The sequence below is a fragment of the Dipodomys spectabilis genome, unplaced genomic scaffold (assembly GCF_019054845.1).
Source record: "Dipodomys spectabilis isolate Male_0828 unplaced genomic scaffold, ASM1905484v1 ptg000019l, whole genome shotgun sequence".
Taxonomy (NCBI): domain Eukaryota; kingdom Metazoa; phylum Chordata; class Mammalia; order Rodentia; family Heteromyidae; genus Dipodomys; species Dipodomys spectabilis.
Genome location: NW_024870696.1, coordinates 1 through 12,959, shown reverse-complemented (window position 1 = coordinate 12,959; position 12,959 = coordinate 1). Strand labels below are relative to the sequence as shown.

At 41.4% G+C, this 12,959-nt stretch overlaps 1 protein-coding gene and 1 non-coding gene across 3 annotated transcripts; one reads left to right on the top strand and one right to left on the bottom strand.

Annotated features, from left to right (window-relative positions):
- Positions 1–2,254: 2,254 nt before the first annotated feature.
- Positions 2,255–10,194, bottom strand: Ccdc190 (coiled-coil domain containing 190). 2 transcript variants are annotated; one of them, XM_042674456.1, is made up of 4 exons: positions 9,810–10,194; positions 7,956–8,151; positions 3,316–3,436; positions 2,255–2,991 (listed from the first exon to the last, which is right to left on the bottom strand). In XM_042674456.1, the coding sequence occupies exons 2-4, from the start codon at positions 8,146–8,148 to the stop codon at positions 2,475–2,477; spliced, it is 831 nt and encodes a 276-aa protein (XP_042530390.1). In that variant the 5' UTR covers positions 8,149–8,151; positions 9,810–10,194; the 3' UTR covers positions 2,255–2,474. The 2 variants fall into 2 exon arrangements, with proteins under 2 accessions (XP_042530390.1, XP_042530392.1); XM_042674458.1 differs by having other exon boundaries at positions 3,316–3,433.
- Positions 4,244–4,367, top strand: LOC122104033. Its single transcript, XR_006146866.1, has one exon. It is a non-coding gene; the product is annotated as a small nucleolar RNA SNORA40 (small nucleolar RNA).
- Positions 10,195–12,959: the final 2,765 nt, after the last annotated feature.

The following is a 12,959-nucleotide window of genomic DNA, read 5'->3' as shown; positions in this document are numbered from 1 at the left end:
TCTCAGATGAAGTGGAGGCTACTTCCCGCTATCATAGATAGCAGCTGCAATGGCCACAAGAATTTCCTTCCCTTATCATTTCTGTCATTTGTATTCTATGTATTTTTGTTTGAGTGAAGTCACTGCTGCATTTGTATGTATGGATGTGTTTATGTATACTTGTGGTTTTGTTTATTCATGGCTTGAAAGATAATGGGCAAAACTATCTCCTAAGAAACATGGTTTTTCTGTTATTACTTTCTGGAATTTATGAGATCTTTGTTGACAATTTGAATTGCATGCTATATAAAAAAATCTTATCTTAGTTTTTATTCCACGAGAGTGTTTCCAGTGTGTCCATAGTGGTTTATCATAGTCCCTGGAGATGATTTATGCAGAAAGTTTTTGTGATTATGGCATTTAGAGTAATATAATTTTCTCTCTAGACATTACACTGATGTCAAACATAGTAGAATCTTAAAGAAGTCCCAAGTTTCCCCCAAACTTATTACAATTCTGAGTCATTTATTTATTTATTTATTTATTTATTGGGTCCGGTCCTGGGGCCTGAACTCTGGGCCTGGGCGCTGTCCCTCAGCTCTTCAGCTCAAGGCTAGCACTCTACCACTTGAGCCACAACATCACTTCCAGCTTTTTTCTTTTTGCTTATGTGGTGCTGAAGAATTGAACCCAGGGCCTCATGCATGAAAGGCAAGCGCTCTACCACTGAGCCACCTTCCCAGCCCCCTGAGTCTTTTATATTTTATTTTATTTTATCCAATAGCAGTTAGTAAAAACCCTTGAAAAACAATTGGAGAAGTTATCCTAGTCTACTAACAAACTTCTAGCCCTCAGGTTAGATCTGCGGTCTTCATCACTAAGGGATGACATAGGCATGCATGGGATGAACTAACTTTGTACTCCAAAAATAATTAATGAGAAATTCACTGAACACAAGCATTTTCACTTTGAAGAAGTCATTTTGCACATTGGGACTAAGGTTGCACCCCTAAAGTCTCTATCAACTTCCGTGTCCTAGTGGAAAACTCTAGGATGATTAGCACAAACACCAGTTCTTTTTGTTACTGAAAGAGGTTTTGACAGTTTATTTGTTGTCATGTTTGAAATTAAATATAGAAGATGGATGAGCTGTGGAACTCGTTGAGCTAGGGATTCTTGTCACTCTGTGCTGTAATGCATTTCCTGTCTGGGAATTCTTCCCAGTCTCTGGTGAGTTGGCTATGAGGTAAAGGGAAAGAAAGTATAGGTTTTCATAATGAAAGAATAGCTACTGGGAGTCAGTTGTTATGGGAAAAACTACTCATTGCTGCCTCTGCCTTCCAAGTGCTGGCGATGCAGGCATACATCACTATGCTCAGCTTGAAATCAAAAAGTTTTAAAGAAAACTCTAATTTGAAATGGTTCTTGATAAAGGCAATATGAATCTGATAGAGCACTAGGAGATGCTGAAAAACTTTTGAGATATTTCGACTTCAGTAGCTGTGAAAGAAAACAGGTTGTTTTTTTTATTAGATCTCAAAAGTTTGGTATAAGCAGGTTTAAAGGAAAGAAAAAACTATAATGGAGCTAACTGGAGAAGAAGAAAGGGAAGGACAGAGGAGGAAAATAAAGAGTCTTTGAAAAAGGGGAAATGTGTGGAAAGAAGCAGGTTTTACTTATAAATCACATCACAGGACAGGCATACTATCATTGAGTTCCCGTGCTTATCACATGTGAAACCAAAGCAAGAAAAGCTAGGCAGGCTATTGTGCCAGCAGGTGGCGCCTTAACCATCTCATAAAAACAAGAGGAATGAACAGGATTCCATAATTTTCCTTGAAGAAAAGTTCAGTCATCAATGTACATTTATACTGGGCAGGTATAGTAAGGGGAAACAAAGGAGGCAACAATGCTTGATAAGAAATGGACTCATACCTTGCTCATGTAATTGCAACCCCTCTGTACAGTATTTTCACAATTAAAAAACTTAATAAAAATTTAAAAAACCCACACATGTTGGGCTGGGAAGGAGGCTCAGTGGTAGAGTGTTTACCTCACTTGCATAAGGCCCTGGGTTCCATTCCTCAGCATCACATAAAGAGAAAAAGCCAGAAGTGGCACTGTGGCTCAAGTGGTAGAGCACTAACTAGCCTTGAGCTGAAGAGCTGAGGGATAGTGTCCAGATCCAGAGTTCAAGCCCCATGACCGACCAAAAACAAAAAAAAAGAAACACATGTTTACAAATTAATTTCTTTTCCAAAGATTTATTTCTTTTTCCAATTTTATATTCTAGTCATGTTCAATTTAATTCCTCTAAATGTGAGATACCTCAATGGATTTAAAATATAATTGCCACACACCATTTCTGTTTATATCTCTGTATTTCATACTGTGTTTCTTTAGTGATTATTGTCTGAAGTATTGTTGTAGTATATTAAGTAGCTAGAGAGGAAGGGATTTATCTGGAACTGTTTTCACAATTAATCCAGTCCTGCTCAGTACCATGAAGATTCTCCATGGCCAAAGATTTCCCCAATGCTAAGCAACCTCTCGGACTCAGGGGGCACCCTGTGCCGGAGATAGTGAGCATTTTTGGCTTTTGCAAACAACTCTATGTAGGTTGGATTTGGGGACTCATCTTGGAAGCTTCCTGCATACTCCATGGACTCTGAGAGAATTTGTGTACTAGCATTCCTGCCTGGCTTTGGATCAGGGTTGAGGGATCTGGTCTCATCAGCATGTGTCATTGTATCACCAGTTGGGCCGGAGCCATGGTCTTGCTCTATGGGACTGGTGGAAACCTCTTGACCTTGACATAGAACAGAGATGCCCTTGTTGGGGTCTATGCCCTCAGGGAGAGTTACAGAATCTTCTTCCCCTGTTGATGGTTTCTCTTCTTCCATGAAGCAGGCACCAATGTCACTTGGAGATTGCTGTTCTTTGCCCCTCAAGGAGTTTCTCATCTGGTGCTTGGTTTTGTGTATTTCCGGTGTCATATAAGCTCCCAATGCTCTAAAAAAGAGGGTTTAAAAACAGAAGATATCTCTGAACACTGGTGAAGGGGCTTGTGTTAGATCTTTCTGGTGTGTACCACTGACCCTTCAGTGTGACATCGGCTGAGGAACTGAGGTGTTGAGAACAAGTGGGGAGTAGGAACAGGAAGTGATCTTGTGGTCAGAACAGGAAGTGACCTTGTAAGAACAGGGAGTGATCTTGTAAGAACAGGAAGTGACCTTATGGGGGAGGGGGAAGTCTGTGCTTAGGCAGAAGGAGAAGAATGTAGTAGAGATCAGTGGAGAGGTTGAGGCCATAGCCATGAGTTTAATAATTTCTTACCTGGTTTTAGGTTTTAGGACTCTGTGTTTCTGTCCTTCCAGCGGCAAGAATGTGGAGGCTTGTGGCCTTTTCTGAATTCCACTTTTAAAATCAGAGGAGAATCTTTTCTTGAGGATCTCTGCTTTGATTAATTAATTAATAAGTGAGTTAATTAACTTACAGTTCAACAAAATGAATACCAGGAAGCTGGAACATGTGTTGTGTGTGGAGAAAGTCAAAGGGAGGGGGGCAGATGAGCGTAGTGAGGAAAGGTGAACAAATGTAGTCATCATATTCAATGTACACATGTAATGATGGAAGCAGGTAATATGAGGGATGAGTGGGTTGGGAGAATGGTGGAAAGGGTGGCATCGATCAATATGACATGTTGAATTGAATTCCTTTGAATAACCACTTAAAGTTTAACAAAAACAAGAAGTGTGCTAACATGGGCTGGATTGTGTTCCTAGAATTTCACATGTTGAAGTCCTAATCTCCAGTTTCTGAGACTTCGATTTTGTTTGGAAATAGGCTCTTTACAAAGATGATCAAGTTAAAATGAGTTCACGGGGTGGGTTCTAATATGGGATGATGGGTTGCTCTCATGAAAATAGCAACGTGAACAGAGATACTCAGGGAGAGCACTTTGTGAGGGGAGGAGTATTAAGAGGAGACCTCCATCCACCCCACAGAAAAGGGGCTACAGCAGCTCTTTCCTCTCCCTGCAGAAGAGCCAGGCCTGCCCACATGAAGATTTGGACTTCTAGATTCCAGAACTGGGAGACATGAAGTTTGTTGGGTCAAGCCATTCAGTGATAGGGTCCTAGAAAATGAATGCAACAGGAAAAGATGAGTCAGGGAGCTAAAAAGAAGGCTTCTGGAGAATGAATATGTGTGGGTTCGTTATGTACACAGTTGTTCAGCACAAGGGGTAAAATGGAAAATCTGGAGCACTTGTGTGTGTCTTTGTTTAATTTGTAACAAAGCCTTACAGACAGTGCAAATAGTAAATCCTCCTTTGCAACCCAGAACTTATTGCTGATACGAGATTTTGGTTGGCAATGTGAGGCTTTAATTCACACAGGTTGCTCTGAGAATAAAGTTGATGTAAAATAAAAAAAAATGAAAAATCTTTATGCCGGTCCTAATATTTACCTACAGCATGTCAAAGAGGATTAGAAACACGGATATCAGAGGTCTAAACTGCCTTGGTTCACTAAGGTTTTGTTTGAATGTTTTACTTGGCAAGCATAATGTTTTCAAAAATGAAATAACTGGGTTGGGAGCATTTCGTCTCAGTCACTACAATTATGTGACTTCCTATTCAGAGTCTGAAGTGAGCAACCATACTTAGATGAGCTTCTTGTACTTAGATGACACTTCTTGTAGTCATGGCTGCTACCAAGGATCCAGTTCCTTTCAGGATATCTTACAAGTTGGCCATTGGGAGTTGAATTTTTGCATTTGTTTGCTTTAGTAGGAATGAGTTCCTTAAATCTCCAGTGGGTTAGGGGTGGGGTCTAGCTCAGTGGTAAAGCACTTATCTATCCTGCACAAAGCCTTGAGTTTGATCAGCTCAGCAGTACAAAAAGGATAAAGTATCTACAGTGGTTTTTAGACGCGAAGCACAGAAGTATGATTGTACCATGAACCCAGAACTCACATTAAACTCATATTCTTTCATCTGAATGTTTCTTTGTGAAGTAGCCAGGATAAACAATAGTCCTCTACGAGTGTCTCTTTCTCTCCTGTTCTTGGAGACAGTTGGGGTATTTTCAAAATATGGCAGAACCATATCTATTCCCTATAAAAGAAAGGGTTTTGAGCTACATCTAGCTAGGCTGCTTTTCTGCTGTTGATGGTTACAGTGCCAAAAGGTTCTTCTCTGCAGTGTGATCTTTCCACGGTGTGATCTGCAAAGGTGTGATACTGCTGTATCCATGTGCTTTGCCCCAATTGATTCAGTACAATTGAAACCATGCTTTGTGCCAAGCATTACACTCTGGTGGGCATATTCCTCATTACAAAGCTCAGCTAATTTTACTTCCTAAATGTCCCGAGTCTGCTCTCTTCACTTCCTTACCTGGCCAATACCATATTTTGGGATTTCAGATAATGATGTTCATTTGGAATTCTTTCAAGCATGTCTTTACTGTGAATATACCCTGAGGCTATTGTGTGTGTGTGTGTGTGTGTGTGTGTGTGTGTGTGTGTGTGTGTGTGTGTGGGCTTGTCCTGGATCTTGAACTAGGCCTGGGTACTGCCTTTGAGCCTCTTTGTGCTCAAGGCTGGTGTTCTACCATTTGAGCCATATACCAGCTTGTTTGAGTAGTTTATAGGAGATAAGAGTCTCATGAGAACTTTTCTGCCCAGACTGGCTTTGAACCGCTATCCTCACATCTCAGCCTCTTGAGTAGCTAGGATTACAAGCATGAGCCTCTGGAGCCTGGCTCCCTGAATATTTTTATCTTAAGCACTGTAGTTAGAGGGTGCTCTCTCTCTCTCTCTGTCTCTGTCTCTGTCTCTCTGTCTCTCTCTCTCACACACACACACACAAACACACTTTTGAACTTTCAGTCTCCTCACTAACAAATCCTAAAGGATAAAATCTAGTTTCTTTTGCAAGATCTGTGAGTCTATTTATAATTTGAGGCACTATCTACCCTATTTGGCTTCTGGAAACTTCATATGAACCTTCCCAGCCCCCTTTCATCTACACTGAACTATTTGGAGCAAGCCATGTTCACTGATGTGCCTTTCTTCTGGATATGGCCCCACTCATTCCACCGCCCCCATCTCACCCACATTCTCTTCCTACTTCTGGATTCTGTGCACAGTGCCTCTCCTGGGACATCTTATGTAAGGGTCCTTTGACAGATGTAGGATGCTTACAGAACTCCTGCCCTACTTTGTCTACAACTCTAATTTAGTTATTAGGATTTTTGAAGATAATGTTGTGTAAGTACAGCTACTTCCAATTGAAATATGAGCATCTCTAGGACACAGGCCATATTTTCTCAGATTTCTTCTGTTCCTGCCTCTTTCTGAGTAGTTGTAATCATGTTTTGTGATTTCTGGTCTGAAAAACATCTGATGCAGAATAATATGCCTTAGTATTTTTGAGTTTCATTTCTAATCTACTAAGGCAAAGCTCTAAGATGAGGACTAGCAATACACATGTTTAAAAATTTTTCACTCAGGAGCCTAGAATTGAGTATGGATAATGGTTTTGGGAAATGGATTATGGAGAATCATTGTCTGATAACTACTGGTGCAGTTTGTGGTATTTCCTTTCTCTGTCCCTAATTTTACTGTCAAGAGGTCTGAGACATATAGGACACAGAAACACAAAGAACGTGGAAACAGTTCATGGAAAATTTGAATCGATATTTCCTTTTTCCTTGTCCAGACTATTTCCATATACTGTGGCTGTGGAAAATGCTTTACTCAGCAAAGGACGGCCACCTCCTTAGGGTTGGGCCTTTTATATGAATGAGCACATGATCTCCACTGGTTTATTTATTTATTTTATTTTATTCCTTGAGGCTTAAAGTGAGAATCCACCAAAAGTTTTCTAGGATCCTTTCCCAGTAAGTAAACACTCCTTCTGGGTTGATTGAATCATTTATTTCAGGGAAAATGAAAACTGAGGCATTCATTTTAATCAGGAGTCATCTTTTAAACTCAAGGTGGCCAGAAATACTTAAAAATAACTAGAAATAACTGAAGGGTAAAAATAATTGCCAGGCGAAATGTTTGGTCATTACTCATGGCTTGTGTGATCTATCTGTTAAACTATGTAGATCTGAAGGGCTTCCCAGTTTACCATGCCACCCGACTCCTTCAGAATTTACATCATCATTGTGCTTGTCTCAAGGAGGAAGCGGTACAGTCATAAAGAACAGAGTTTACCTATGCTATGCCAAAACATGAAGTAATAGTAAAATCTAGTTATTGTAATGACAGAGAAAGAGAACCAGTTTCTGCAAACTACAATGGAGGCAATTTTGAACAAAACAGTAGGAGACTTAAATTCAGTAATGAATTTCTACTGCTGATCAGAGCTGACATGTCTTTAGTATTCCTAATTTACATCCTACTCCAATTGCTCACTGAATCCTCAAGTGTGTCCATGTCACATTTCAAGAAGCTGAGGTTATAATCTCAGCTTATATCAGGTTATCATCTTAGGTTATAATCTCACTCTTTCTCCTTCACTCTCAACCTTCCTTTGATAAAATGCGCAAGGAGAGTGACTCATACTGTAGTAAGCCACTCAATAAATTAGATTGCAATCAATAGTTAGATTGCAAGGAGAAAAGGAGGGCATGGAATCAAGTCAGCTCAGATACAGTGAAAGGAAAGCAGATTGAAAAGGAAAATGAGAAAGTGGAAATGTCATCACTGGCAGCCTGAGAAGTGTTAAACGCTCGAATCCCAGACCTGTGGGATTCAAGGAGGGAGGGAATGAGAGTATGGAAGGCAGAGGTAGGATAAAATTCAGATGAAGGGGGAAGTTCTCACTCTGCTGGTGTTGAGTCTCTGCAAGGACCCCTGTCTTGAGGTGAGGCTCTCATTCTCCCCTCAGCCACATGGTGAGCTCTGCCCATCACCCCACCCTGCCTCCGCAGGAGACGGCTCCCCAGCCCCACAGGCCTTACCTTGCTGCAGCCTCTGCAGTTCGTTCTGGAGCTGTCTCTGCTCCCAGGCCAGTGATTTCATACGGTAGAGACATATGTCCTCCAGTCTCTGCACGCTTAAGCTGAGTCTGGCCTCTGCTTGCTTGGCATTCTTCCTCTCCATCTCAATATTATACAGTGGTCCCCTGACCATGGTCCTCTTCATCCTCCTCATGGGCTAGAGAGAATGTGACAAAGGCCCTTCCAGCCCACCTCAACTCAGCTGGGGAAATATGGCTGAGAGGCTGACCTCTGCCCTTGCATAGGCAGCCATGGTTTGAAGCCTGTGAATTTTTGAAGCCAAAGCTACTTACTCGCATGGAGGCACTATTGGTAAATGCTGCCTGTAATAAAATGAGCTTATGGAGTGACAAAGAACAATGGAGGGTGAGCTTGTTTCCCTGAGTCTCAGCCTCCTCACCAGCTTAAACAGTGATTGACAGCAGCCCCCAATCAGATGCCACAAAGACCACCGAAGTGTAGGAACTATTGTTTGGGGAAGAAAATGAAGAGTCTGTTCAGAGGTCCAGAGAGGATTTGGGGGCTTAGGGCACAGATTATTTGGAGCCCCCTCAGCTCACCTACTCATGTATAGGCAGGATCATTCAGTCACCAATCCTGCCACATCCCTGTGCTAATGGAGAGATTCATAACTTTGCCCTGTAATAATTCAGGAGAGTTAATATCTCAAAGAGTGGACTGAAAGTTATGGAAACAGCCAAGGTGATGGAGGGAGTCAAGAAAAAGTTTATATATATATATATATATACACACACATACACACATATGTATCACTATATATGTATATATTCATATATAGACACATACATATGTGTCTATATATGTGAATTTTACTTATCTCTTAGGGAGAATAATATTAAGTTATTTGCAGGGAAACGGATGGATATGGAAAAACATGCTAAGTAAGTCAGGCACATATTTTCTTTCATAAATGACAGATAGATATGTAAACATATACAAGGTTAAATATACTAATATATTGACTAAGAATAAACAAATGTATTCACTAAAGCGTGATACATGCAGGGGAAGATTTCAATGGTGTAACTTTTAAACTACTAACTCCCAGTGTAACAATATGAACACCAGGAAGCTAGAAACATGCATGGAGGGGATGGGGAATGAGATCATGGAGAAGTGGGCAGACAGAAGGAGAGATGAAGGGCGGATGAATGCAGTCATAATATCCAATGTATATGTGTGAAAATGGACCCAGGTAAACTGAGGCGGTAGGTGGGGTTGAGGAGGATGAAAGAGGAAGATGAAAGGGGTGACATTGATCAGGATGCCCTGCACTTGTAATCTGATGTGTTGAATTCAAATCCCTTTGTGCGATTACTGAAACAGAATACAGAAAGAAAAGCAAGAGGAGTTCGCAGAGTGAGGTTTACTGATTACAAATAGAACAGCCTAAAAACTTAATAGCCTGAGTGGCTCAGGGAAAATCAGATTGGGCTTAAACGCCTCTTTCTGCCCACCTCCGTCTCTGAGACTTTTAATCCTTTCTACTCTTCACACACCCTGATGCACAAGGCCTGGTGCACTCCCACAGGTTCCTCAACAGTAGCATCCAACACCAATGGAGACATTTTTCCTCTCCTTTCACATCTCCCCCCCACCCCCACCTCGCAGTGATCAGCACGACATGGGGGCAGGATATAATTAGATTGCTAAAGATACAGCCGCAGTGGTAATTATACAGAAAAAACAAAGATTAGCGTAAGACAGAGACTACAGTCATAGACAAGACAGCTAGATTTAGAGCCTAAATAGCAGACTAAACTTTCATTGAAGAAGCAGGTAAGTAGCACTTACCTACACATGCAGAGTTCTCAGCATGAGCCTTATATTTTTCAGTAAATGTGGGAGTCTGTGTAGAGAGGGGCAGAAAGGTGGGTCCTTGGAGAAGGCTGTAGGGGAGAATGTTGACACACTCGAAAGTTCTCTTCTTGCCTCCTTAACTCCTGGATCTGGAATGCTATTTTCTTGGGCTATGGGAACCAGTCCCTGGCAGAGGGGCCAGAGCTCTAAGGCATTCTGGGAGTGAAGGAAGGCAGCCAGCATCTAGCCTCACAGAGCCCCAGTGCTGCTCCTTCTTGGTTCTTGGCGGTGTCCATGGGAGCTAAAAATGAAAGCAGGACTGCCTTACTAGATTCTCTCTCTCTCTCTCTCTTTCTCCTTCCTTCTTTCTCTTTTCACTCTTTCTCCTCATTCACCATGTTCTTCCTTCACCCTCCTGCTTCTCAGAAACCATGTCAGAGCCCCTCTTTCCCCGGAAACAAAGCACTTTTTGTTTGTCTGTCATGATCATGCACATTTCATGAAGGAGAGTTCTCAATTTGTTTAATCTACGTTATTGCACAATGTACTGTTCTCAGGCTGCTCTCCCTGTTCAGTGCTCTTCAGAGTTTATTCAGATTTTTAAGGTGGGGCAAACAAACATTTATAAAATACATTTAAAAATCAACTTTTGTGCTCCCATGTGGATAGCTGCCATGGAAGTGATAGAAGGGAGAGTGGGACTGTGAGTTATACAATGAGATCCTGGGTGGGACTTTCACTGTTGCCTTGGGGCCCTATCTGAAAATACAAGGCAATGCAACACACCACACTCCAAAGCCAGCTGCCAGCACCAGGGCCTCATAATCCCCCTAGAGCTTAGGAGAGGCAGCTGAACAGGCCCCATTACCCGCAGTCATCACCCAGCAAACAAACTATTCTAAGGAGATTACCAGGACGAGGGAGGAGAAGGGAGAGGGAGCTACATTATCCTCTCAGTAGGAAGTGGTTCCTTTCCAATGCTTTCCCATGAGGTCATTCTCTCACTCCAAGGAATGGGAGAAGAGAAGAATTAAGAGAATCAGGTGCTATAAAGGGGGAGATTGGCACCTCACTCCATAACTACAGGCTCCATGGAGACTGACCAAGCCGTCCTCACTGTAGCGGTTGCTACTATGACTGACAACAGGGAAGACTCCTATGTGCTATCTTGAGAACGAGCAATAATGGATAGGCAAAACTCTTAATTTTTTTTTTATTGTAAAGGTGATGTACAGAGGGGTTACAGTTACAGGAAAGAGTGCATTTCCTTCCTTCCTTCCTTCCTTCCTTCCTTCCTTCCTTCCTTCCTTCCTTCCTTCCTTCCCTCCTTCCTTCCCTCCTTCCTTCCTTCCTTCCTTCCTTCCTTCCTTCCTTCCTTCCTTCCTTCCTTCCTTCCTTCCTTCCTTCCTTTCCTTTCTTTTGTTGGTTATGGGTCTTGAACTCCAGGTCTAGGTGCTGTCCCTGAGCTCTTTTGCTCAAGGCTACCACTTTGAGCCACAGCTCCACTTCCAGAGTACATTTCTTTTGGACCAGTGTCACCTCCTCCCTCATTTTCTCCCAGATTTTCCCCTCCTGACCCTCCTTCCCACAAATTGTATGGTTCATTTCCAACATAGTGTCTTGTGAATATCGCTGCTGAATTAGTTCACCCTTTGTCCTTCCATTTCTGTGCTTCCCCATCCCTTCCCCAAATCAGATAAACTTACATACAAGACAAAAGGCACAGAAATCAAAAACAGTGACAAAGGAAACAAAACAGAAAAAAATAATCACAAAAAGTAAAATAAAAACTTCTTGTTTCTCCATGGTTTCCCGTATTTGCAATAACTAGTATATGTCTGAGACAAACAGAAAAGGTCAGATAAGTTGATGTTAGGGAAAAAACCCTAATATATATATTCAAATGTTTTTTTCTTTCATGCAATTGTTTCTAACATATCTATAAGATTATTTCTTTGTTGATTTGTATGTCCCTCCCCCACGGTATAACCCTGCTTTCACTGTATTTGATGTTGGTATAATTTGTGGAGGGGAAGGGGAAAACAAATAGTTTAAATACGGATACAGGTGGACCCATTGCAACAATGATATGTACAAGTCGTTATGTCGAAAAACGAACTTTACAACTTTGGTGAGGTGAGGAGGGAGGGAGGTGGATTCGGTGGGGGGGTGTGGAGGGGGGAGGATGGGAAGGGATGGGAAGGGGAAACAAAGGAGGAGGCTACAATGCTTGATAAGAAACGTACTCATTATCTTGCCCATGTAATTGTAACCCCTCTGTACAGTATTTTCACAATTAAAAAAAAAATCCTCTTGTTTCTATGTTAAGCATCATATTATATGATTATGTGCACATAGCTATTGTGCCATTGTAATTCTCTCTTAAGAATATCCTCCTTTGGTGTCACTGTGAATGTTTAGAGTCCTGTTTAATGTATCATGTCCAAGTGTAATTTGAAGAGTTTACAAGTGCACCACACCCCAACCCCCCCCACACGCACACACACACACACACACACACACACACACACACACACACACACACACACACACACACACAGTCTGCCTCATTATTCACAGCTTTTTTGGGTTTCACTGTCTTCTTTCATAGATTCGATTCACCTGGGTATCACCCACCCTCCAACATTTTCTAATTCCTTTCTAATCCCTTCAGACATTACCACAATTGTCAACATCTTACATGTTGACATCTTTTAGGTCTAGCAACATATGAGAAGAAACACACCCTTTGTCCTTCTAAACTTGCCTTACTTGGGTTAATATTATGATCTGCAGGTGTATCCACTTCCTTCTGCAAATGACTTCATTTTATTCTTTTGTACTGATTAATAATCTGTTCTTAAGGAATTACTTATGCTTCTGCATGACTGAAGAATCCTTGCATTTGCCAATGCCTTTTGAAAGACAGTTTTGTTGGGTAGTGATTTCTATGTTGATCTTTTTTTTCTTTCTCGAACTAAAAAAAAAACCCCAAAAACAAAAACCGCCTTTCTGCATCATTTTCTGGCTTGCATTGTTTTCACAGGACAACAACTATGATTCTTTTATATGTGTTCCTTCAGACATACTAAATCTTTTTCTTTTGTTGTAAACCTGACTGGTCAATATATCCCAGACTCACCT

Excerpts from the sequence above, each read along its gene's own strand:
- Ccdc190 (XM_042674456.1), bottom strand. The coding sequence starts at position 8,148 with ATGAGGAGGATGAAGAGGACCATGGTCAGGGGACCACTGTATAATATT. Across the intron at positions 3,437-7,955 it reads ACTGCAGAGGCTGCAGCAAG|CAGAGATCCTCAAGAAAAGA; the intron begins GTAAGGCCTGTG and ends AATTAATCAAAG. Across the intron at positions 2,992-3,315 it reads GTCCTAAAACCTAAAACCAG|AGCATTGGGAGCTTATATGA; the intron begins GTAAGAAATTAT and ends CCTCTTTTTTAG.